The sequence below is a fragment of the Idiotropiscis lumnitzeri genome, unplaced genomic scaffold (genome assembly GCF_059441095.1).
Source record: "Idiotropiscis lumnitzeri isolate Australia: NSW breed Sydney's pygmy pipehorse unplaced genomic scaffold, RoL_Ilum_1.0 HiC_scaffold_35, whole genome shotgun sequence".
NCBI classification, from domain to species: Eukaryota; Metazoa; Chordata; class Actinopteri; order Syngnathiformes; family Syngnathidae; genus Idiotropiscis; species Idiotropiscis lumnitzeri.
Genome location: NW_028283573.1, coordinates 1553505 through 1580668, shown reverse-complemented (window position 1 = coordinate 1580668; position 27164 = coordinate 1553505). Strand labels below are relative to the sequence as shown.

Sequence of the window (27164 nt, the reverse complement as noted above, 5' to 3'; positions counted from 1 at the left end):
TCGTCGCTAGGCTCCATGGTGTTATTAATCAGCTTTGTAGCTGCAGATTAATTAGCATGTGGCTAAAGCCGTGCTGAGCCGCCGTATCGGGTTTCGTCCAAGCAAAAAGAAAGGAGGCTGTAAGCTGATTAGCCGAACAACAATGGTGGCGGTATCACATGATTAACGCCAGCTTGTCAAAAAGGCGACTGTGCGTCTCAATGGAATTCTCAACGCGGTTATTTTTAGATATCGACAGGTACCGTGTGAGTACAAATGAATGGTGCGAGTGATCCTAAATGGAGCCCACGCAAATATTGGAAGGCTTTTGACTTATTTGAATATATTATGTTAATTACTATATTATGGCAAATAATCAAATCTTGTAGGTATCTTGTGGGTGTAATCTTGCACCCAATGAAAAAATGTACATTTAATTTATTTTTTTTTTTCAATTTTGTGTCATTTCATTTCCACGAAATAGTGACTTTAAACAAAGAAGACAGACTTAAGGATTTTGCATGGATGACTTTGAGACTTTTTTTCAGCTCTATCCGTGACAGGCGTGCCTACCAAATTTCATGTTCTTTGGTCAAAATTGCTTCAAATTTCTGAATTAAAAAAAAAATGAAGGCATTACCAAGCCAGTTAATTTGTCTGAAAGACTCCCAAGGGTACGCTTCAAACCAAAATGGAAGACTTCCTGTATCTATTCCCGCATGGACTTTTTTGTGGGTCCTGTTCGCGATAGACGGGATTACCAAATTTCAATTTGCTAAATTAAACAAACTGGCGTCAGGGGCCGACTTTTCAAATGGTTAACTGGTAACGCTACCAAGCTGATTTCTTTGCACCTCGTGCTCGGGTTCTTAAAAGCCAAACTCGAGGTTGTGAAGTCATTGTCCCTGACATTTGTGCTGTCATTTCAAAGGGAATGTTAAAGAGGCAGTGGAAAATTTGGAGCCACGATTGCTACAAAGTCATGCTACACCATCAGCAAGGGACGGACATGGTCGTCCTTAGTGGCGTTAAAATTGTTTGGCATATCACGAGCAACATGAACTATGATGTTTATCATGAGTAGAACTACAAAAATGTCTCCAAAGGCCCTCCAGTAAAGTCACAGGAATTCTTTTGTTTTGGTTCAAAGTCGCCACTTCCAAAAAAACGTGCATACCATGCGGCTGGGCGAAGCTAAATTGTGGGAAAAAACTGTTTCGTCATTGTATGTATGTGTGTGTGTGTGTGTGGGGGGGGGGGTGCACATGTGTGTGTTTGTGTGATCATAGCATGCAGCGCAATTTGACGACTTGGCCCCGTACCACGGTTTAGGAATCAGTAATAATAGAGTGTTGCTATGAAAGCTTCGAGTAGAGTTGCGGGCGACCGTGACGGGAGCTCTGAATTCTCGGAACGTCGGTCCCTGCGAGGTCACGTGATCCACCATACGACTAAGCTGCTGTCAGCGGCGGGCCCATACATGCTCGGCACAACGCAACGTAACATAACACATGCCTTGGGCGGCCGGGCAGCGTGACGTTAGCAGCCAGCATCTCGCTATTTAAGGCACGTCCTGTTGCTGGGCTTCTCCACCGTTTGCAAGCAGCACGCTGCCATCACTCTTCCTTCATCCTCAATTTTTTTTTCTCTCTCTGCCTACACCTCAATCGTCATGTGTAATTGCGTCATTGCGCACTACGCTCTCTATCTCTCCTTGGAAACTCTTCACTCATGCACTGGTTAAACTGATAAGCGAGCCAATGACCCGCATATTACACCATCAGTCTCCTAATGCGAGTACTCAGCTTCGAATGCAGGGGTGTGCAAACTTTTTGATTGGCGGGCCACAATGGGTTCTAAAATTTGACAGACCAGGAGCAGATGGATGGAGTGGTTTGGTCACCTCACCTCATTGGCGAAAAAAATACATTTGATATTAAATGAAAGTGAACAAAAGCATTACAACAAAATATCTGTCTCTGACACACCACAGTATTTAGACAATAAAACATTCACGATGTTTATTAATTAATTTTTTCTCAAGTTCGGCGGGCCGGATAAAAACGTTTAACGGGCCGCATGTGGCCCCCGGGCCGTAGTTTGCCCACCACTGCTCTAACTTAAGCCATCCTGCAATAACGTTTGTTAACACGGTATGTCGACATGTTGCTGGACATGTGAGACGTCGAAGACCCAAGGTCCAGAATGCTCATTAACTTCTCACTTGTTCTGATGTCATAGGTCCCACCTTTGATTGTAATACAAGTTAAGAATTCTTAATATTACAAAAAATAAAAAAAAGAGAAGTTGTTATAAATGGAATGCAGCTGTGTTGACATGGAGCTTTGTGCTCGGATTAGAAGGAATCCAAATGACTAAACGGAATGAAAATGGTCCCTATAAACACCTCCATGGGAATAAAACGGCCGCACTTAAAAATCCAAAGCTTGTCGGGAGAACTCGTTTTAAAGTACTTGTAACTTTCTTGAATCAAGATGTTGCTGTAATGAAAGCGTTAAAAAAAACAAACGACTCTGCTCAATACACCAATGAGCTCCCTCTTTCAAAATCATGTGATGTTTACCTCAATCTCCGCGTGTCGCACGGCTGATCTGATTAATGGAGTAGAGCATGAAAACGGCAGATCGGAAAAGATCACTTCTTATGTAAACAGGTGACCAGAAATCTTCATTCGGAATGATTGACATAAAAAGTGTGAGTGTGTGTGTGTGTGTGTGTGGGTGTACGTTGGCCTCCGCTGACACCGACTGACTCACCAAATCACTGACGTTGGATCGCACTCAAGAAATACTGATCTATCTTGACCTTGCTGGCAGTGCTAATTCGTGTCGTGGACACACCTCACACATCTCTCTCTCTTTTTTTTTTTAATGACCTTTAATTGCCACACTCGACTAGTTTAAAAGCCATTGTGAAAAGTAAAAGGTCAAAACAGTAAAACGTGTGAGCAAATGGCACTGTAATCTTACTACCTTGAATTTGAGATTTTTTTTTTTTTCATGCAGTCCTCTTAACACGCTGTCATCTTTTGGAATAGTTATTGTGGGGAAAAAGAGAAAACATTCGCAGACATTAACCCTTTTGAGGATGTTTGTCAAATGTGGAATCGTCAACTTTGTACGGGTGTCAGAAATTTCGCGCTCCAACCCACTTGGTTTGTTTCTTATAATCGAGTAGTTAATATCTATAAAGCTCTTTTTGGCTTTCATTCTAATTAGTAATCTATAATAATAATTCACTTCCTTCCACAATGTTGATCTAATCGTATCTGCCTTCATCTGCATTGGTCTTACATTTCCGTCCCGTTTGATGTTTGTGATTTACTTGATTTTGCTGTGTAGGATGTGTGTGCGTCTATGCGCACGTGTGTGTGCGTGTATGTGTGTTAGGGATGTAACGATTTTAATAATTTCACTATTAAAAAAATGGGAGTATAATCTTTTCCCACCTTTCCACATATACTAATGTTGCTTTATTACCGTGTGACTTTCGATGATCGTGGAAATGCAGTTCGACGATAGTTAGCATCAATATGCTAACTGCCGCTAGCTAATCACACACACACACACATGCATGCCATGACACACAATCAGTATGCTGCCTAGCAACCAGACCCCCTTATACCTGGACCATCCTCCGCAGGCCTTCCGCCCTCATCTTTCACCGCCACCCACCGATATTCTGCTCCAGAATGAGGCTGAAAAGACCCCAAGTGTCAATCTTTACAACCCCTCCCACCCACTCCGCTTCCATTCCCGGAAGCCTGCCGAGAGCCGAGCTTTTTATTTATTTATTTACTCCCCACCAAGTGCTGTCAGTTGAAGGCGTCTCTTGGCTCCCACGGGGGAGAAGAAGCGTGTCTGAGTGCTCGTATGGATGCATGCATGATGCATTCGGTCTATTCACAGCAAAGTAAATCCACTTTTAGCATGCGAGATACATTTTTCCCAGTGTCGGTTTGCTACATTAACGGCAACAATTCGGATTGACCTGGCAATATTCCGTCTTTTGTAGGTAGTTTCGGAGATGTAAAAAAAAAAAGTAGGATGTTGGCTGTGTGAAAGGGTATTACGCAATGTCGGGGGATCAGGGTGTGACGTATGCTAGCTGAAACTTACTTCTTCCATTCAGTTGTGTTGAACGCAATTGTTGCTCTCGGTAACTATTTTATAAATCATCAAGATTGATCAAATGGTTTGACTGTGAGGTTCCGCGTCTTGGCTTGACTGTAGTATCTGTGTCGTAATAGAGATGAGACGGCGACACCAAGCGTTCTCATCTCTCGCCATTGTCGCAGCATTTCGGACATTTTGTATTTTGAGTAGACTTGACTGCTTGGCTAAATCGGGTTGGCCTATATTTTGCATTTTACGCGAATTTGTGATTGGTTGTCACGTCATATGTTGAGGTTCTGTTACGCTGCTCCATCGTGATCGATTTGTTTCGAGCCGCTGATCGGTGATGGGCTACAAAAATCCTCACGTAAAGCAGCGTGTCTTTGTGTGCGTTGATGTTGTGTGTCCTCGGCACGCAAAACTGGTCGGTGATGAAGAGGAAGGATTGGTGAAGAGCTGAGCGGATGTAGGTCATAGCCAACGTCCCTTTTCTCCCGTCTAATCTTCTTCGCTTGTTACTCTTACCCTCCTCCTCTTCCTCTTCCGCTCGTATTGAGGCCAATGTTTCATTCCTCATCTTCTTCTCGCGTTCGTCAACTTCTGTAACGCCGAGTGGGAATCAAACTTACCTCTCAGTCCGCCAGTTCTGCTTTGTTTGAACATTTTGTTGTTGCATTCCTGATTTTTTTCCAAGGGCTGCCAGTTGCAACTAATGATATTTAACAAGTGATTCATTTGTCCATGATTTTGTCGATTTAAGTGACGAATTGGATGAAAAAAGTTTTGATATCCGTTCCGTAATTAAAAATCAAATCAGATCTTTGCCAAAGTGCAATTTGGTTCCGCACAAAAACAGGTCTGCTTTTATGAAGGACTTCAGAAAGTTGACAATATTTCATGTTGCGAGGCTGAAATTGTTGTGTGGTTGTAAATTAAACAGTCTCTGAACAATTGATTCTCCAAAACAGTTGATTAATTTATCGATTAGTTGGTGATGAATGGTTGCACCTCTAATTTTGATTTATTTTTGTATTCTATAATCCTAATGCTTCCTGTTTTATTTTTTAAAATTTGCATGATAACATTCATATTCATATTTCCTTTTGTAATCATAGTGCTTCATTTCTTTTTGTATTTATATTTCTATGTATATTTTGTATACACATTTTTACATGTACTAGCTAGGTTTTTGTATTTATAAAGGTGTATTTTTTGTTTATTAGTGCAGTACTTCGATTAAGATGCTTAGCTTTTAATTTCCATTAAAAGAATCTTATTATTTACAATTATAGTGTACCTTATTCATATTTTCACATTCATTCTCTCATTTTATATGAAATGATTATTGTCATGTTATTTTTGTATATTGTCTTTTTTAAATTATTTTTATTTTTAATTGATATCCTTATCCTTTTTTGGGAATTAAAATGTATGTTTTATTTATTATTTTTATTAAGGTCGATAATTTATTTTTAACTTTGAATTTGACGTCATACATTTTCCAAATATTTTTTGTATCTGTTTTTTTGAGCCATAGTTATAAGTCTTACATTTTTTTTCTTCTTTTTTTTTTTTCTGCGGTAGTTGCCATCAAAGTAGGTTCTGTTGTTATTGTTTCCACGCTAATGAATGATGTCACACTGCCATGTGACCCACAATCGAAACCGGGTCGTTACTTCTCTCAGAGTGCCTTCACAAACACATCCACACGCATGCACGCTCTGCTTCTCGTCCACGTGATGCCGAAATGTAATGAGAGCGACTGATACAAACAGAAATAGTCCTGACCTGCTCTGAAGACATGATAGCAAGCCAAGTAGCGTTACAACCCGACGTTTTTGCGTGTCACATCGTTCCTCACCCAACACTTATTTTTGAGATGACATACGAATATCCCCCACATTGACCGGTCCAGTCCGTTGCAACCTGTAGTTAGCACAGCATCCACCATCTTAACTAATGACAGTTATTGCCATGGCAACAATGTTGAAAGCATCCGGACCTCAACGACTTCAACGGCTTAATTCAACACACCTCGCAATCGTATACATCGATCGCCATTGTAGAAAAATGCAATGGAGGATGCACTCAATCGATAATTGGCAAAGAGTGTCGTCTTCTCTCACGCATCAATTAACATTTTCACACGCACGCACACACCCCGTCCCATGTGTGTGAATGAAGGCAGCAGCTGCGAGGGGTCCACTTCAGGTTACCAGAGCGAGAGAAATGAAAATGATGATGATGAGGAGGGAGGAGAATAACCTTTATTTTCCATTTTTATGTTCCGTTTTTTTTTTGGGACATCAAAGGAGAGGAGACCAGAGGCTTTCATCTACCGCTCTTGTGTGTAGTTGTTGTTGTGGCATCAGAGACGAGCGAGCGAGCGAGTGTGGGAGTTCTCCCAGAGTCACTGCAACAAGAACAGTACACATGAGATGAGGGCAGGAAAAATACAAGTGCTTTTCACAAATTCTAATAAGAACACGTGTATGGAACATTAGAATTGTGTAAATATGCTGCTTTTGAGTTTTCAGTTTTATTTTGTAAATATGCTACATTTGCGCCACACACATGAAAAATTATGTAATTATGGTCCGTTAAGGTATAGACACAAAATATGACATCAGCAGTTCTTTTGTGGTATGTACGTTAATTATAATGTGAATATTCTGCACTGTCTAGACCAGGCTTGGGCAAGCTACGGCCCGGGGGCCACATGCGGCCCGTTAAACGTTTTAATCCGGCCCGCTTAACTTGAAAAAAAAAAAATTAATGAATAAACCTTGTTAATGTTTTATTTTCTAAATACTCTGGTGTGTCAGAGACAAATATTTTGTTGTGATGATTTTGTTTTGCTTTTAAAATTAAACTTTTTTTCCCCTGATGAGGTGAGGTTACCAAAAGACTCCATCCATCTGCTCCTGGTCGGGCCCCTCTGTCAAATTTTAGAACCCATTGTGGCCCGCCAATCAAAAAGTTTGCCCACGCCTGGTCGAGACATTTAATTTTATGTATGTTACATTGGAGCTGTATTGACACAATATATGTAAATATGACATTAAAGAGACACATTAAAATAACGATGTAAATAATATTCTGTGCGTAATACGCATGTCAAGATTCTACAAGAAACGCGATGTGCTGTACATGTGCTACCTTAGAGGCGTGTATAAGATGGCCATTTAAATGTCAAACGCTGCCTGAGTCACGACGAGATGGGTGGGAGGCGGGCGGGATGTTGTCTGTGTGAGACTGCGGGTCAATGCCAGTCAATGAAATCACGTGTGCAAAGGCCGCCTTTTAGATTCCGACTAATAAGTCTACATTGATTGCCAATGATCTGGGCTTTACCTGGTTTGCCGTGCTGTGTAAGGAACCAATGCGCGATGTAGGGAGGTTGAAGTCGACCCGTAAATTTGCCGCCTCCAGACGCATGAGTGGGTGAGCAGAGTTCTGTCTGAAAGTTGCTCCTGGATAGCTCATTTAAGTCATACACTACTTGAATGTGTAATATTAACACCATATTTAATATTAATATCATATTTCAATAAATTTACACATTTGTTGTACAGTTGATCCGCAAAAAACTGAGTTTAATTGAGACTGCTGCAAAAAAAAATAAATGCATGCAAAAAAAAATAAATAAAAATTTTGTAAAAACGAAACTGGGAGAAAAAAAATCATGGAAAAAAAAATAATCAGCTGAAATATGGTAAACGAACCGCAAGCATCTGTCGACTTATTTAAAATAATGCATTGTAGTGGTAACATAATTATTGTTCTGCACATATTTAGCATATTAACTCAGTTACTGCCATTGACGGCTAAAGACGTCAAAGATCCATTTTTTTTTTTTTTTGGTATAGCATGACTTAAGTCATGCCCTGAATAAGTGGTAGAAAATAAATGTAATGTAACGTACCATTTTCACATCAAATTTAATGTCTCTACTTAATGTTCTGTTCACCTCTATGTAGAAACGCAGTTGCTCGTTTCATAACTCTCGATTGTTCCATCTCGAACAAACTATGTTGTGGCGAAGCAGATGTTTTCTGGGCAAATGCATGAGCAGATGTTGGTGCCACCTGCCCGACGAGTGTCGCGGCCTCAGGGATGTGGAGGGCGGCTGTTGAGGGGGCTTGTCCCCTGTGTGTGGAGGCTAATGAGTGTGGATGCACAACATTATATCAGAAGATGGCAAAGTCCTCTTGGACGTGAGCCACCCACGCCTGGAGGGAAGCCCTGTGGCACGCTACAAGCCACATGGACCTCCCTCAAGGCACTAAAGGCTTGATCTGACTTCGCTCTACTTCTACAACCCGGGAGAAATGAGCGCTGGACAAAATAACTTTCACATCCATCACTTTGGAAATCCGAGCCCCCTTGCTTCTTGACCACGCAGGACTCGAATGCCGTCTCCCGCCTTCACGACTGCTTGTCTGGCGGGAACACAGGGCAGCGCCGACAATTGAGTTTACAAGCGTCCACTGCAGCAACTCCTCCATTTTTATCCGCTTCCTCCTGCCTGAGGGCAGCCAAAGTTTTTTTTTTTTTTTTTTTTTCCCCGGCTGCCGTTCCGGCGGACGTGGGCGAAGTACGCAGCGTTCTCGGGCTCCCTGACAGAACGTCTTTTGTCCCGACGGCCAGTTTCCTGAGCAACAGTAGAGCTCGTGTTCTCACCGCCAAACGATGGGCTTGTCCTCGTTTATCTTCACCCTCCCACTTTCTTCATTAGGGACAGCCTAGACCAAATGTCTCCGACTGGGTTACAAGGCTGTGGCCCACCCCAAATTCTGGGGGGGAAAAAAATGTAACTATTTGCCTTATCAGTGGTAGAGATCACCACATCTGTTCAGCATCCGCACTCTCACTCCCAATTTCAAATATAGTGGCGAAAATCAGATCAGTCAGTCAAAGTAGCGCTGTATCATGTTTGAATTACACGTTGCTTTACGCAATTGTTTGATGAAAGCAATCAAGCGGCTCAATCCGCCACCGCTTTGGCTCGGCATCAAAGGTTCGCACAGTAAGCGTTGGCATTAGAGGACGCACCTAATGCTTCTGCCCTGCTGGCGCGCTAATGAGCCTCTGATTGGCGCCGCGGTGGCTTCTCGTCTTGCCAACGGTTGCCACCGACTGTGCCAACATTGTTTTGGATGGCGGAGGCCTTTTGATCTTCGGAAGGGACAACATGGGACAATCAAACGCTACACGCCTCGTCGTGGACAATTCACACATCATTGTTGTTATTGGACGTAACATTAGCAACAGATACGTTACAAAATCTCATTTTTATTATATATATATATATATATATATCTATCTCACTTGCGCCATGTGTGCCATTAGATCAACCTCCTCAAATAGACACCTCCCGCAGTTGCTACCCAAAACAGCAGCACCTAGCAAGACACATAATTAGTCCCTTTGAATTTAATTAATTAATTAAAAGCATCCATTTGAACAAATAGACGCATCCCTTTCCCAATGAAGAAATTGAATGCACATGCTGTAAAATATATCAGTGTCGTATGCGTGTGTTTGAGTGCGTGCGTCTTTGTGTGGGTGTGTTTATGTGCTTTAGCGCCATGCGTGCTGCTGAGTGCTGTGATGTTCTAGTTGGTGCGTATGCGATATCAGAGGAGCTGTTTGGATACCAGCTCTGTTGGCTCGGCCTTCTTGCGTCTCGCTAACACGGTGGCGACCATGACACGTGTTTCTGCGTTTGTTTGCATGTGTTAAATTAGGGCTGACGGGATTAATCACAACATCCCGAAATGCTTTTTCTATTGCTCAAGATTGAATACATTTCTTCATTTTCTATGGGACTATTTTTTCCGGCGTAAGCAAAATTGTGGCTACCGCTAATGCTAGCTTGTAAAGGTGGGGCATGGAAGAAAACTCTCCCAAATGTATTTCTTTGATTATTATTATAATGATACTACGTATACAAGAATCAAATTGTGTTTCAAACCATTGGTCCGAAATCAACATATAAATCACATCTTACAGTAACTTTGGTGCGTTGTTACAGCCCTACACGCACATGAACGCAATCACAAGTGTCAGTATCAGATGTTGGGGGGGGATTTTTGTTGTTCAGCCCACAAGGACAACGCAGTTTAATGAAGCGGGAGAGGGCGGTAGCAGGGGGGCCTGCGTGGCTTTATGGTGCCATTAAACGGCTAAAAATAAACACGGCTGACGGCACACACACACACGCACGCACACGCGCGCGCGCGCACATTGCTGCAAGTCATGCTCGCGTATGTAAACGTACACTTGGGTGCGAAACTTTGCGGTCCTGACGCTAGCCGCCGTCCAGCAGCTGGTTGGGTTAGCTAGCTTGTAATTTGCATTCATAGCGTAACACAACACAACTCGACGCATTAGCACACTGATTAGCATTCACGAAGCCTTTGTTGTTGTTTATTAATAACACCACAGGTAGCTTTCCAAATGTTGGGATATTTTCAAAGTTTTTGGGACATTAGCATGAATGTTGTTATTGTTCATGAAGTGATTTCGTCAGCTGATGTTGATCTGAGCTGTGCCTGCCTTTTTGCTGATATAGTAAATCATGTTAATTATTTAGCCATCCTGCTAATGGGACTTGCCAACTCTTGACTGATGTTAGCTAGGTTTGCTAATAATTATTCAATGTGAAACTCATGTAACATGCTAGCTTGTCTCCCTGACTTTTGGCTGTCGCTAATGTGAACAACTTTCAACTTTCTTTGTCAGTCTGTCTGGCCACTTCTCTCCAACTCTTTACTTCTTTCCCAAGCTCTGTCCACTTCTCTCACTTGTTGCTTCCTTTTCGAGCTTCTCATTTCCACTTCCCTTTAGCTCTGTGCTTCTTCTGCAGGCGCCTGTCCACTTTTCTGTTACTCTGTGCCTCCTTTTTTAGCCCTTTGTCTGCTGCTCTGTTACTCTGTGCTTCATTTTCTGGCGCCTTTCCAAATGGTTCACAGACAGTGTTTCCTTTTTAGGATTCTGTCTGCTTCTTTCAATCGTTTTTCTTTCTGTCACTTGGCTTCTTTTTTCAGGCGTTTGTGACGCACGCAGGTGGCCCAAACGTCCAAGAACGAATCCACCGTGTAGTTGCGTTGTTAGGCCTTGTACGCAATGTAATCATCATTTTGGTCGTGATGGATAAACGCTTTAAAGGACGCTACTGACAAATGTGTTGTTCTTGTGCTTGAAGGTCAGCTGCGTTGAGCTGAGCCTCTGCTGCTCACTCAACCACATACAAGCGCACACACACACACACACACACACACCGTCGATATATTGACGTCGCTCAAGGTCTGACGGGCGTGGTCAGTTGAAGCTCGCCCCAGACACCTTCTCCCCCATCCCAAGCAAAGTACAATCGGACTGCCGGGGCATTTATGCAACATATTTAAGTAAAACAGTAGCAGACAATTGTTGTGTTTGTGTACCTGACCGGCATTTCGTGTGTTGGCCAAGGATGTGTGTACCTGATGGCTGTGTATTCCTTTACCTCTCCAGTAAATGGCGCTTTGATACGTATATCAATATACTGGGCGCGATACGATTCGAGGATGGTTTATTTTAAAATACAATTCGATTTTTTTGGATTGAGTGGAATTACGATTTGATTACGATTTACGGTAACTTTTTGGCGCACCCAAATTTTTGACTGCATCACATTCACGGCTCTTTTTTTTTTTTTTTTTTTTTTTTTAGCCAAATTGCTGCCCGTCTTTTAAGGCAATATTGACTGGTAAATTATAAACTTGTCATAAAGTTTACTATTTTAATCACAATTGCACAAGATAGGTAACTTAGTATTGGTGCTTGAAGTCTCCGTGTTGGTTAGCACTTTTGAACTCAATGTTTTTGGGGTCAATCTTAAAGCTAAACTCGAATTTGAAGAGAACTCAATCGAAGCTGTCTCAATCTTAAATTTGAAGTGAACGTTGAAAGTGACGTTGTCTCCATTTATTTTGTCCTTTGTCTGGCAGGCTCAAAGAAAAGACGTGTTCCTACAAGAGCGTTACAGCCGCTACAGCCTGACCGACCCCTTCCTGGCGCTGCAGCGGGATTTTGAGTGCGGTGTCCCGCGTGGCGACAAGGAGCGGCGGCCGTTGGGCTCCAGCCCCATGTCCGTCTTGGAGGCCGTCATGGCGCACTGTAGGAAGATGCAAGAGCGCATGGCTGCTCAGTTGGCTGCTGCCGAGAGCCGCCAGAAGCGGGTAAGCCTCTGGGTGGAGTTGACGATTAGTCACCCATAATACTGAAAAAAATACTTCACAGGCAAAAAAAAAAAAATGTCCTCATGAAAGTAGGAGAATGTTCCAAATGCATCCAGCCATGTTCACACACTGTGCGCGTAAACGGATGATTACAATTCCAACTCTTCTGGTGTGTCATTTCTATTTTTGCCTCTCGACTCAATGTGTTCGTGTGTGTACCTTTTTCCAGGGGTCTCTTTGGGATTATGTGCACACTGCCGGGAGGTATGCTGTGGTGAAATTATTTTGATGAGAACAAAATGGGATTGTAGCGTTTTGAAAGCAAGTTTAGAGAAAGAATTCCGTGTCCTTTCCTTGAACCTCCTGGAAATTACAGATATGATGGAGTCGGGAGCCAACTGGAGGGTTTAAATCGACCACATTTGAGGAGGAGCTATGGTGGGAGTAACCGGTTAAATATATATACTGTGCTTGTGTGTGTGTGTGTGCATGTGGACTATATTCTACATGTGTTTAAATATACAGTTGTCTTCAGAATCATAACAGCATGTTTAAAAAAAAAAGTGCCTAAAGTATAAACGCTGTTCATAGTTTGTAAAAAAAAAAAAAAGTTGTGTTCACACAGTACAAGGACGCAAGTTGGAAGGTTTGCTGTATCGACTGGTGGGCAATACGCGAATAAAGCAGTAAAAATAAACACCTCATGGAGCAAAAGTGGCATTTTCTTTTATTTATTCTTAATCGTTATGGGTCTTTGTTGATTGGCTACAAGACTCCAGTACGAGCTCTGTTCTAATAAGAAAACAAAAACAAGACAACAAATGTAAAAAAAATCCCAACAACCCCCCCGCCCCGACTTTCTAAAAAGAAGACAAATTATTGATCTTAACACGTTCCTAAAAAGGTGACATACTTTTGATGTCGCACCTTCCTGAAAATTCACATTGCTTTTTCCTCAAACAAATTATCAACCATGCACTTTGAATTGATAAAAACAATATTTTGATGTTGAACTCTCCTAAAACCAGATGCTGGAAATTCCAATACGGCCAAAATAATGTTACACATTCATGAATAGAATTCAAATTACTCTATGTTGCACTTTCCTGAAAAGAAAAAAAGTGAATCTGTTTGCTGGCAAAGAAAGACGAAATCACAACGCAGAAATGCATTTTCCCAAGCGACAATTTCATGATCTTTGCTTCCACGAGGTGATCGGTGTCTGCAAAGCAGCTGCTGGTATGTAAACGGATCGCTGGCACACTTCACCAGGAGAAGAGCATCTGCCCTCACTGGGATTTTTTGGGTTGCTGGGTAGAGCGAATGTCAGCCGCACGCTCGCTGCTATCTTTATCCGCACTCCCTTTTTCCGCTCGCATCGTCGTGCTGCTATGAGCTCGTTGATGAATTATCCACAAGCTCAAGTGACGTTTGTGTGGAACGCTTTACCCCTGCCACGTGACACACCGCCACAAAAACTTTGACATTTACAATTGATGTCAAGGGAAAATAAACTTTCAAACAAAAGAAGAAAAAAAATAGCTTCATTCATAGCACATCTACTGTTTAGGTGTTGCTGTTTTTGTTAGCAACAGAGTCCAAATGGGGTGTGCCGTTAACTCTTTAATGTCTGGACGTGACTGTCACGTTATCTCAGTCAAAACTCATTGGCCAGTCGACACGCCGTCGATGATGTCATAAAGTAGCCGAGTCAGCCGGACGTGTTGGGGATTTTTGCGCAGCCTTGGCGGAGGTCTGCTGAAAGTGTAATCTGTTGCCAATTAGCCGCTGGTGGCAGCGCCTCCTTCCTCTGCGAAACAGCTGGCTTGTTAAGCCCTGGTCACAACAAGAGGATCTTTTATTGGGGAGCCTCATTTGCGGGGTGGAGCCCCGCTTGAGCCCCTTCACCCTCGCCCCAGAGCTGCCGAGCGGCTAACAATAGCGCTGGCTTTCCAATTATAGCCGAGGCGGTCATCACAAATCATTGGCGGGCTGACCCACAACTACGAGGGGGACACAAGCTAGAAAACGATAGTGAAAGTTAGTTGGTTGGTTGTTTGATTCATTTGTGTTTGGTGACTCATTTAATTTTTTTACTCGCTTTGGGAGAACTATGCTGAGAGTACCTTATTGGAAAGCCGTCAAGTGTAATATAGAAAAGTGTAAGTTACTGTCGGAAAAGCACAACACAGAAAAGCCGACTTATCAAAGTGTAACATAGCGAAGCTGAACATTGTGGTGTCTAATGTAACATTGTAGCCGAATGAAGACCGCAAAGTGGAAGTCAGCAGTGTGCAAGGAAGCAAATCCAAAAGTCGCCAAGTCGCTGCTTTGTGACAATGTGGAATGCATCAGCGTAACTTTGCAGAACCCAACTTAACTGGGTGCTACTCAACCTGTTAGCTCGCCACGGTGTAAAGATGCCGTTTGTTTTGTTCCTGTGGCAGCTGGAGATGGAGAAGCTGCAGCTGCAGAGCCTGGAGCAGGAACACCGCAAGCTGACGGCGCAGCTGAAGGACGAGCGCGAGAAGAACAAGCACATCGTCATGATGCTGGTGCGCGAGTGCAAGCAGCTGGCCACGCGCGTGGTGGAAGAGTCGCAGCGCTTCGACGAGCTCCGGGCCCGACTGGACGAAGAGGGCCGGGCCTCCGGGTGCCTGCGTGAGGAGCTGAGTGCCGAACGGCAGCGCGGCCAGCAGATGGAGGCCGAGATGGAGAAGCAGCTGTCCGAGTTGGACACGGAGCGTGAGCAGCTGCGGGCCAGGCTGGGCCGCGAGGAGGTTGACACTCAGAATCTACGGCAGCAGGTGGAGCAACTCAGAACTGAACGCGCCGTTGCCAAGGATAGCATCCAACCTGCTACACCCGCCTGCACGCCGGGCAAAGCTTCCGTTTCGGTGGCCACAGACCCCGTCAGCTCGCGAACAGCTTTCTGCCAAACGGACCAGCCCCTTCCTGAGGTGGAGGCTCCCAAGAAGACTCCTCTCACCGTAGCCGCCAAGCCAACCACGGGTCCTTACGCCGGTCTCAGCCTGCCGAAGACCGCCAGCCGGGGAATCGTCCACAGCAGCTCGGCAGGCCTGACGCAGAACGAGAACGGCTCTGAGGCCCAAACCCCCCCTCACAGCCTACCCAGCGGGGTCAGCCCCCGCGTCCAGGCGGCCCGCTACAAGTTCCAGGAACAGGACCAAAATGGCACGGCCTCTCAGAGTCCTCCGGCCCGGGACCCCTCCCCCACCAACCGGGACAACTTTGCCGCCAAGCAACAAGCGCGCCACACCGTCACCCAGGTCCTGTCGCGCTTTACCAGCCCACCAGCAGGGGGAGCTGGAGCGCTGCGACCTGGCCTGCCGCACTCTGCCTCGGAAGGAGGGCCCTTCCCCAGCCGCCTCAGCCACCCCATCGGCCTGAAATCCCCCACAGTGGCCAGGATTGACCGGGGTAACCCTCCTCCCATCCCTCCCAAAAAGCCCGGCCTCTCCCAGACCCCCTCGCCCCCTCATCCGCCCATGAAGGCGGTGGGGGACAGCGGGCGCTCTCATGGAGTAGGCCTCAAATCAGCCACACCCCAGCTTCCGCCCAAACCCGCCCTGGACCTGGTACCAGCCCTGACGGCCTCTCAGGTGGGTGCATACCCCCTCCGCCGCTCCCCAGGGCCTGACCAGTTTGCAGAATGCACCCCCGTCGTCACCCCTCCCATCCCCTCCACCAACCCCCTTCCCTCCTCCCTCTCCATTAGCACTCCATCCATCTGTAGCCCCCGTGCCCCCGCAGACAGCCCCCTGGCAACAGCATCAGGTAAAGGGGACCCCCCACCACTTCCCGCATTCCATCTTTCTCCAGTTCTCGCCACTGCCTCTCTTCCAGCTATCTCTTTGTGGCGCCGAGCCCAGCCTAATGCATAGCGCAGGCTAGCATAGCTCAATCTTTCACATCATCGTCATAGCGTAGCGTAGTGCAGTGAGAGACAGGTCCAAGAGGCCGATATCGGCGAAGTTGTAGTGGTGCTCTTTGTCCCACAGGTTAGCCCAACACTTTTGCCTGCCAGAGAAAAACTTACAAGAGGGACACACTGAGGCTTGCGTTTTCGGTCAAATATTCCTGATGGTCACCCCTTTTCTCTCTGAAGCTGATGCCAGTGGCTGCTCTCACCTGCCCTTTGCCTTTCCAACTTATACTTAGCATGCCCCTTTCATGCACCCTAACCTCTCGCCTCCTCCGCTGGTCTTCTCTGGTTTTTGCACTTCTCAGGTAAAGCGTTGACAAAGCAAACAAGACTCGCCATGTGTTCATGATTCTCGTGAAATGTTTGTCGCTTTTCAATTCATGGCTGGTGTTTTTGTCTTCTTGGACATTCTGCTTGCATGGACGCTGCGATTTATTATGACATCTCTAAATTTAAGCGCCACACAGCAGAAACCTTTGCAAAGTCAGACAAAGTGTCATACAAATGATTTACTGTGTCAACTGTGTAACAGGAAAACAGAACTGACGTGTAATTCAGCGGAACCTAATTTTGTGAACCCTTAACGAAATATAATAACTTAACAAAAGCAAAACCTCATTTTGAATAGTTTAATTTATTTGCTGGTCATATAGCGGAGCACAACGTTTGTTGCTGTTGTTGTTTTTAATATTTCGTTAGTGTATGCTTTTTATGTGTTTGGATACTCAGGCATCCTTCCTCCTCTTCTTCCTCCTCTTCAGCACTTCTAGCGTCGTTGTCAACCCTCTCCTGGTTTAACCTTTTCCGTCCCCGCTCCCTCTGCCCCATCTCTCCTGCTCCCGGCAGGCTGGTGTCCCTCCGTAGTCTCCCCTCTCAGCAGCTGTGGGCCCGCTGCCCTGGACGGCGGGCGGCCGCTGCTCCTCCTCCAAGCTGCTTCCCAGGGAAATGTCACTTTATTGTCAATGCTGCTTCACCAACCCCACCCTACCACGATCGACCACGCCCACCTCACCACTGCCACGGACAACCAGCCTAGCCGCCATCCACCACAAGATCTCCTCCACAACTTGACTGCTGCCTTGTTTGCTGCTGCTCAACACGGACACGCAGGTGGGAGACCGCTCCATTGCTTGCGGGTTTCTATTTGGTCTTTCTTGCTGATAGTGAGAGCTTACTGTATTTGTTATGGAATTTTCGTTTTTTTGTCATTTTTATTTTCACTACATTGCGTCCAGAGTGCGTGAAGCTGCTGCTGTCTTCCGGCTCGCCTGCCAATGTGTCCGACCAAAACCGATTCACACCTTTGCACTTTGCTGCCTCCCATGGCCACAGTGGGTAAGTGCAGGCACACAACACCTCCCCACCCCAAAAAAGAAATCACACAAATAATCTCATTTAATCCTCCTACTGATTGTTTTTTTTCCCCTCCAGCTGTGTGGAGGCTCTGCTGACTGCGGGCGCCGCTGTGGATGCTGCTGCAGACGGAGGCCAGACCGCCCTTTTCCTGGCCAGCGGGGCGGGCAGGAAGCACTGTGTCCACATCCTGCTGAGCGCCGGTGCCGATCGCTCCCGTATAGCCACGGTATATATTCGTCACCGCACATTTCGTTGAGTTTAAATATCTGAATTGAAGGCCTCACGTGCAATCGTCACTTCAATTCTTTACTTAAGAACTCTTAAGGCTTGATTTGAAATGAAATGACTGAATAAATGGATGGAGGGGATGAATGACTGAGCCTTGCTTCCCAGGTTGCCATGACAACCCTAAGTGGCCCACTGGTTGCCCTGGATGTGAGATCCACTTATATTGAGTGTGTTGTTCTTTTTTCTTGCACTTGGCATGCTTTTCCCTGCGATGCCAGAGAACGTTTGGAGTAGTACGACCGGATGTATTTTTAGCCGCCAGCTGAACTCAAAGCTAGCCATGTGATTCTGTAAAGTGGCAACGTCAAACTGGGTTAAATGAGCACAGTCCTTCATCTTGGAAGGTTCAGGGGTCCATAAAATGACCACCTCCAGACAAAATGTCTGACTTCCTGTGTCCTTTCAGTCTCGGCTTTTTGTCGTTCTACTCGTAACAGAAGCGTCACGCCTACATGGTGCGAAGTGAGATTGGCTTTCAGGGCTAGTTTGTGCTTTCGAACTTGTCGTTCCTCTCTGGAAATTAACCCTTAAAACGGCCGCTTCAAACCAAAATGTCTGACTTCCTCCGTCTTTCCGAGCAACGACTTCTTGAGACTTTTTTTTTTAAAGGTCGCAGCCATTTTGTGAATTTTAATGAAAAAGAAAAAAAATCCTAAATAGTGATTAGTTGGTGCGCCGTGGTCTTCTGTGCAGGACGGCTGCACGTGTCTGCACGCGGCGGTGCGATCAGGCCACGTGGACACGTTACGTCTGCTCCTCTGTCACCCCGCTGCGACCTTTCAACCCGATGGAGCCCCTGCTCTGCCCACTGTCCTGCTGAACCATGCCAACACAGATGGATGGACGGCCGCTCATATGGCGGCTGCGCTCGGCCTGAAGGTGGAATAAATGAAACCAGCTGCCGTGCAAAGACTGACATTGCTAATTTTATACGTGCGTGTGTGTGTGTGTGTGCGTGTAGGAGTGTCTGGAGGTGCTGTGCAGCCACCGTGAGCAGGACATTGAAAAGAGAGATAAATGTAATCGCACCATTCATGACGTTGCCACAGATGACTGCAAAGATCTCCTTGAAAATCTCAGTGAGTGTGTGCGCATGTGTCGCGATGATGAAATGAATCTTCGCGCAGCATTGAGGCTTTCCATGCAATCGCTTTGACTCATGTGTCGAAGCCTCAAAGGTGCTTCAACCCCCTAGTGGACATAAAGTATATCGGCATGCAAGGAAGAGGTTTTTTGGTACTCGATTACAAAAGTAACTAAGTACTTTTACTCTGTCCACGCATCGGCGTCTCGACACAGTGGAATTAGCGTTTCTATGCTTAAAAAAAAGACACACAAAAAAAACAATGAAATAAAGATTGACGCTTTATTGCCTGGCTGAAGTTTTCAGTGATGATCTTCATGTTGCAGATCAGTACCGCGTCCTGGTGCGTCTCCAGTATTCAGACGCTTCTATGTGTTCCACGGATGGCGGTGATGATGATGAGGATGAGAAGCGGGCTGGTGAGCTTCAGTCCAAGCTGTGCAGACTGACAGTGGAGCGCTGCATGCGCTGGTCTCAGCTGAGTGCCGCCATTGGCCAAGCCTTCACCGCACATTTGCACATACTGTGTGGCGAAGACGCACCGAGCCCCCCGCTGGGCCTCACACCCGCCAGCATCGCCTCCATCCTGATTGGTGAGAAGCCGATGATGACTGCCTCATTTGAAATTGTCATTCCTTTCCCTCTTCCTCCTGTCACCAATGCACTTGTATGTCTGTGCCGATGCAGGAGGGAGTGAGTGGCGGCCTGGTCAGGAACTTTCCGTCTCCCCTTGGGACCTAGTCCGAAAACCTCTTAGCCAGGTCATCACTGTCCGACTGAAAGGTACCCCAAAAAAATGTGTGACATTCATCTAGTATGCGCCTCACAATTGCCATATTTTCGTTTTGAGGGAAAAACATTTATTTACCTTCCCGTTGATTCAGATTCCACTCAGCGCCATCTAGAGGAACTGCAACTCACTGACTGCTTGTAAAAATGATGTATAATTTCCTGTTTTTTAATTTCTTTGTCACAGGTCTTTCTGAGTCGTGTCTAGATGAGGTGGCTCTCGAGTCTCTCTTTCCGCTGCCTGTGCTGCTCAACTACGTTCGCTTGGTACGCACGCACACACATATACACACACACATGTTAAAACGCTGACCAAATGTACCATCGACGAGAAAAGTGCTGCAGGCTTGAGACTAAGAGATGGTCTTTTTGGCAACGGAAGCACCCTGATGCCTGTCGTGTTTGTACAGTATTTAGATTTAGTCAGGCAAAAAGGACATAGCATCCATTGTCATATCCATAATTTCTGTCATAATGTTCACTTTTATCTTCCTGGCATGCAGATGATGTTGAATAGGAAAAACATGTAACATAGTGTTTGATGTGACAGGTGGAGCAATACGGGAGTGTCATCTTTCACGGCCTGGAGGACAGCTGTCAGGATTATATCGCCGCTTTATTGGCTCGCTGCATCAAGGTGTGACCATCATGACAATGAAGGCCAATATGATATCAACCTCACAAGGCTGGGCCATTTAATGTGTTTTTTCCACAATTCAAGTTTTTTTTTTTTTTGTCTGTCGAGCATAATTTCTGGCACTTGTGGGTATAATTTTTGTGCTCATTCTGTAAGATCAGAAAATGGCCGATCAAGCGCCCAAGATTCAAAGCAGGGTGGTAAACATCTCATAAACATGTGAACAGCTGCTAACCTTCTATTTAAAAACTGCGAGCAACTTTGTATCACTGATTCAAAAACATAATAAAATGGCTCATATGTTTTGTGCTGCCATGTATCATATAAAAAAAAAAAAATTGTGATGGGCGCCATCTAGTGGCAGTTTGGTGCCTATGTTGAACTGATAGTAGGAACGTCATGTCTTGTTTTTTGCATTTTACTCCCTCACTCCCATGTCAGTCCAAGCAGGAGGCAGCTGGTCAGGCGTGTAAGGTGGTGAAGGTGGAGGTGCAGCACAGTCTGACCAAAGAGCAGCTGCTGGACACCCTCGTCTCCTGCGGTGAGCTCATCGTCATCGTCATTAGACGACGCGTCACCTCCTCCTCTTCACCGCCCCCCTTCCTCTTGATCCAGGCTTCCTGGTGCCGTCGTCGGCGTGCGACCATGGCCGCTGCGTGGTGCTGCTGCTGCAGGGTCTGGAGAAGGCGGCGTCCCTGTCGGGTCTGCTGGGAGATCTGTGCCACAGCTTGGACAACAGAACTCCCACCGCCTCCCTGCTGCTCAATACTGGTGAGTCAGCGTGACACATGTAATTATTGTGTGCCAGCGTGCAACCTTTTAGTTTATAAAAAAAGAAAAAAAAAAAGAAAGAGAACTTGCATTGTTATTACTTGAAAAAATGTGACTAAAACAATCAGTTCTTATAAACATACGGTAATCAAGTCACCTATTGTATCTATGTATGTTGAATACTATTTCAAAATAAATTATATCGCAATTAATAAAATATTGCAAATTAAAAATTGACATCAGTAACCTTGGTCACGTGACTAATCCCAGAAAACAGGTGAGTTGTGGTGTTCGAAAGCTGATCCCGTGGCCTCTCTGACATCAATTTCAATTGACAGGACAAAATGGCCGCCCGCCAAGACTGATTAAAACAGATGAATTATTCACTCGTCTTAATTCTTATTCCTCAAACCCTATACCAGTGAGAATACCGTGTTATGTATGTTATATTCCACTGTATTGGTTCGACTTGTAGGGGAAAAAAGAAGATATTGCAAAGAAATGTTTGACCTGACGTGCTTTAAAATTAATAAAATAAAATGAAATATGCTTAAAAATTCAAATGTTTCTGCTTTTAATTAAATGAATAAAATGCTGTGCAATTTTTAGGCACAAATAGTTCTGCTTCACTATGTTTTATTAGTACCATAAAATAATAAGTACAATAAACGTTATAAAATACAACAAAATGCAAATATTACTATAAGTAAAAAAGTAAGGCCATTTTTTGATGCAATTTTCACTAGAATACAATTATTTCTAACGCAGAAAATACAATCATTTCTACTTAAAATAATGGTTATAGTTGTTACATAGTTATTACAATCATTATAAAGACAAAACTAAAATCTTGCTTTCATGTAAGACAATGACGAGCATGACAACAAACGCAATAATTTCCTCTTCAGGTCCCCATCACTTCTGCCAGCGCAGCTTCCTGATTGGCTCCTTGTCAAAGCCCCGCCTCCATGGCGCAGAGCTCCGCCTGCAGCAGCACTTCCGCTGGCTACGTCTCCGCTGGGACCAGGAACCTCTGCACGGCTTGCTGGCCAGACGTCTGCGCAGGAAGCTGCTGCAACAGGTCAAACCTCCAATTCTGAAATCTGGATCGCATCCACATTGCACACTTGGGATATGGAAACGCGACACGTAGTCTACAGAAACAAGACATGACAACGAATATTTGAGCACTTTCTCGTCCATCAACTGGTGTCCTGTGCGTCACCTCCAGACAGGAAGTGTGGTGTGGGTCAACGATGGCGTCATGGAGAAGGCGATGCTTTGGGTGGCTCAAGTGTGGCGGCAGCTCAACGCCTGCCTGGCACATCTGGGCGCACACGAGGCCTTGATGGGACCCCAACACTTCCTGGCCTGCCCAATCCACACCAACGACGCGCACGCCATCGTCAGGTACGCCAGTTCACGCGCTTCATGAACACACACGCGTGGGTACGTAGGACACTCTCGATTGTCGCGATGTGTTCAGGTGGCTGTCTCGGCTGTGGAGCTCAGTGGTGGTTCCTCGCGTCGAGGCGGCAATCGTCTCCCGGGTGACGGCCAGGCGCTCTGCCTCGTTGCCGAGCAACGTGGTTCTCAGCGACGGCCAGCAGGCGGTGCTGAAGGCCGCCCTCAGCATCCTGGTCAACAAGGCTGTCCTGCGGGGCTGCCCCCTCCCTCGCCATGGTCAGACCTCATTTATTTATCATGATTATTGCTAATGTTTATTTCCCAATTAAAAAAAAACGTCTCTTTTCAGATATTGCCTTCAGGGGCGCAGCCATCCCACTGACCGCCATTGGCTCCTTGAAAGAAAGGGGCGGCGGCAGGAAGTGTCGAGACAAGCTGAGACGATCCAATACCAGCCCTCGAAAGAAAGGAAGTCCCGCCTCCAGCTGGGCCGGCGGCGGCTCGTTTAGACACGGTCCGGTCATCGTCATCGGGATATCGTTCAGCTGTCAATCATGTTGTATTGAGACATACGACAAACAAGATTGATGTCTTCGGTCATCCACCGATGAATAATAATTCATTTATTATTTTAATGATTGTGTTAGAAGGCGTTATTAATGGCTCGGTTGTATTTCCAGGCTCCGTATCCACAACTGATGTCAGCTGCCCTACAAATGGCAAAATCCACAGGTTTGTATTCGTTGATTCGACATTGGTAAACTCAACAATATTATTACACGTAGGACGAGTTGCTAATACGATTAGTGTTTGTACAGTAGCTACACCTTCTGTTGTTTATTCCCACAAGCAAGCGACGGCGGCTGGAGACGTGTTCTTAATATTTTGACTTTCCCGTGTGTTTTGTTCAGGGAGGCGTCCGGTTTGTCTTTGTTCTCGGACGACGAGACGGACCTCATACAAGAGCTTCAGTCGTTGTGTTCCAGCAAGTCAGAACCAGACATCAGACTGGTAGATGCTGCCGTCCACTTTAGAGGACATTATTACTATGATCATTAGAGCCACCAGAGGGCGACAGACATTTTTGTGTTCAGTTTTGACTTCAGCAAATACATTCAACACATTTCTTCAGAAAAAATAAAATAAAATATGACTAAATTAAGAATAATTAAGAACAACTATATTACTATTTTTTTGTATTATTTGGATTATTAATATGCTCGTGACATGAAGACATTGACTGGCGGTTGTGTTGCTTTTGCCATTTCCAGACATGGGCATCCAAAGATGACGACGTCCTTCTGTTCCCCAGCAGAACTCCCGCTGGAGCTCCGCCCAGCAGGCCAGAACAGGAAGTACCTGCGGCCCAATCAGCTCAGCCGGTGAGAAAGTAGGAGGGACACCAAAAGCAAATGAAAAAAACAGTTGGAACACTGTAGAAAATTAATGACTGTTCTGTGAAACATTTACGTTGCTGGAAGATTTTTTTTTGACCTCATAGAAGTATCTTTTTAATATATATATATATATTGCTTTTTATAAAAGTCATGTGGTACCTTGACTTACTAATGCCCCATTTGAGTTTTTCAAGTTATGAGCTTTTCTTTGGTTTAAGTTTGATTTTTATTGTTTTAAGTGTCGTGAACCAAAATTTGAGTTTTTTCCCCAACTCCCACAGTTGGTGCTCACTCAGGCGGTTGTCCAGAGCAGCCAACACCGCTCGAGCCCTCGAACCAAATCCCAGCTGCCCGTGCCCAGCAGGGGGCAGCAGCCGCAGCCTCGCGTTGTCGCGGGCAACAACAACAACAACAACAGCAGAAGCAGCAGCAAAGCAAACAGCAGCAGCAGAAATGTCAACAAACAATCACCGGAGCACATCTGGCTCCTTCAACAACACAATCACAAATAAACACACACACACACGCACTGCCCCGCCCTCTAAATGAAGGGCCTATCAAACAAGTTCAAATCTCTTCCCACACCTCATATGGGCTATATGCCACAGACTTCTGGCTAAAATGACAGAAACGATAGTATCTTATTTTGGTAACATGAGTAATAAGAGTACAAATATTACTTAAAGTCTTTGGATATTTTGGGAAACTGTTTTATGGTCGTACAATTGAAATTAAGCCTGGTACATACATTTGACATCTGAATCATTTCCACCACTATTTGGGGGACTTGTTTTTTTTTTAATCCCCCTGTCCCCCCCCAACTTGCTCCCCAAACTAAATGTTTGTCTCTAAATGTTAAATTCTTTGTAGACACTTTAGACCTATTTTTAAAATTTACATGTCCAACTTCATTCAGCATCAGATTTGAGGGTTTTTTGTGTTTTGTTTTTTTTTGCTTGAAGGATACAATTCTCAAATGTTCTTTAAAAAAATGGACTACTTTTTCCCCCAAACATAAACTATTTCTACATGATACCTTTTTTTTCTTAACAATGTTGAACTTTTTCCTGGGGAATCTCAAGAGATCTATTTTTTTCTCCAAATTTCAGTTTTTTTCAAAATGTCCTTATTGTGTTGATAAAAAATGAAAAGGCTTTTTTTTTTTAAAAGAAAAAGTTTGGCTTGAAAATGTGAAAATATTTTACTTTTTTTGCAGTTTCAATTTCAAACAAATAGTTAGATATTTTCCAGAAAAAACATTTTTCAAAAAATAAATAGATTGCCATTTCAGACAATTTAAAAAAAAATATAAAAAATAAAATAATTTTTTTAAATAAAAAAAAATGCTAATAAAATGTAATAAACAAAATGTTAAACATGCTGCATTTTCCTTTAAAATATCCCGCAATAGAACTTTTTACTAATTTTTTCGCTATAATAGGCAACTTTTTTTCTTGGAAAACAAACTCCTTTTTTTCTATAAATAGGAAAAATATTACTATAATGCTTCATAACGAAAAATAACCTTGTACATTTAAATAAAACTTTTACTTTTTCAATCAACAGCATATTTTCTAGAAGTCATACAATTGTAAGAAAATTATTTATTTGAAGACAAATGTAGTTATAAAGACAAAAATATGCATTTTTTTCCTGAAAAATGTAAAACGATTTCAACATTGTCTGAAACATTACGTGACTTTTCCCCCCTCAAATTAAACTTTTTTTAATCAATTTTTGAGGAAATACAACTTTAACACGTTCAAGAAACAAGGATTATTTTCCCAAAAAGTCCTACATTTTTAAGTACACAAGTAATATTTTCTTCCCCTCGCAAAAATGTATTTGCTCAATTTTGTGTACCAGGCTTAAGTGAATACAGTACATTTGTTAGATGAAAATGTTTTTAGACCCAAAAAAAATTCCCACCTATTGGTCTGGAATCAAAGCAAGACTGTCGGTTCTTAAAGTGTATTTGATGATATCTACAGTAAGTGGTGTATCAGTATTATGACGATGTGTACACGCTCCCCCTTCCTCTTGGCAGACCACCTTTGAATCTTTGTACTCGTCACACTTTCTCGTGTGTACTTTGGGGACCACACTTTTTGTTCAAGAAGCAATTCTTCGGTTGATGGTCGCTTGGCGTCATCGCACCGAGTAATCAACTTTTTAAAATTGTATTCTTTTTTTTTCTTTTGAGTGTTTTTGATGTTTGCACCGTGGCTTTGACATGAATCAGGGTTTTACGTGTAAATAAGAGTTTTAGCGTTAGCGCGTCATCGCAACGATGACATTTGTACAGTCAACTTAAGAAAAAGTGTTTGTAAAGTTTGAAAGTGAGTACTAGACGTGTACTGTAAGCCATACTACTACTACAAGCTTTCTTTTCTCGCATCAACCACTGTGTGTGTGTTTATTCTCAACCAAGATTTCTTTGATGTTTATAAATCTATGAAGAAAATATATAAATATATAGAAGTATGTATACATATGTACAGGAGAGACTTTAGTCCGTTTCAAATGTGTACGATGGCTGTTAGCAGTTTTTCAAAAAAAGTTGTCTTTCAAGCACAAAAATAAAATATTCAAAAGTTGCCCCATTGTGATTTTTTTGTGGTCCTACTTGGCCCTGGTTACTCCTGATAACCCAAGAAAATATATTTAAAAAATATAAAAGTACAGATTGATAAAAGAGCAGATAAAGGCTCGTTTTTCAATTTCCAATTTTTAAACAAGAAACGAGAAAAACAGCAACACTGCCCTCTAGCGGATGGAGGGTTGGCTTTTCCACACGTGAATATCTGAGACCCGCGTGTGATGTCTTGAAATTGCATGACATTTGTCAAAAATAACTGCACGTGCCTGCTGATCCAAAAACACACATTCAACACTTCAAAAGTAGAATATTTACAAATGTTGTCGTGATAAATGTACACACACGTTTAAAAAAAAGTGAAACAAAAAATAAAGTAAAAAATATGAAAATTCCGCATAGATTTGTGGATTTAAAAAATTTGAGTCACAAATATATATATATAGAGCTGAAAAATACGTGAAAATCGCAGATGTATTTGTGTGAATAGTTTTGAGACAAATCTCTCCTCAGAACCTTCCCACAAAGTTACTTATGGTCCGACACCAGCGAG

General features: G+C 43.9%; 1 protein-coding gene across 1 annotated transcript in view; it reads left to right on the top strand.

The window, feature by feature from the left end:
• The window catches only part of cttnbp2 (cortactin binding protein 2), a 32900-nt gene extending 6287 nt beyond the window's left edge, over positions 1-26613 (top strand). The window contains exons 3-23 of the mRNA XM_088287249.1: positions 12110-12340; positions 14788-16138; positions 17133-17396; positions 17522-17621; positions 17718-17868; positions 18624-18809; positions 18892-19009; positions 19341-19607; positions 19702-19797; positions 19991-20070; positions 20354-20440; positions 20882-20981; positions 21056-21211; positions 22120-22292; positions 22443-22621; positions 22698-22894; positions 22968-23132; positions 23299-23350; positions 23530-23629; positions 23890-24000; positions 24297-26613. Coding sequence (XP_088143375.1) covers positions 12110-12340; positions 14788-16138; positions 17133-17396; positions 17522-17621; positions 17718-17868; positions 18624-18809; positions 18892-19009; positions 19341-19607; positions 19702-19797; positions 19991-20070; positions 20354-20440; positions 20882-20981; positions 21056-21211; positions 22120-22292; positions 22443-22621; positions 22698-22894; positions 22968-23132; positions 23299-23350; positions 23530-23629; positions 23890-24000; positions 24297-24527 — 4395 coding nt within the window. The 3' untranslated portion in view covers positions 24528-26613. The remainder of the gene's footprint in view (positions 1-12109; positions 12341-14787; positions 16139-17132; positions 17397-17521; positions 17622-17717; positions 17869-18623; positions 18810-18891; positions 19010-19340; positions 19608-19701; positions 19798-19990; positions 20071-20353; positions 20441-20881; positions 20982-21055; positions 21212-22119; positions 22293-22442; positions 22622-22697; positions 22895-22967; positions 23133-23298; positions 23351-23529; positions 23630-23889; positions 24001-24296) is intronic.
• Positions 26614-27164: the final 551 nt, after the last annotated feature.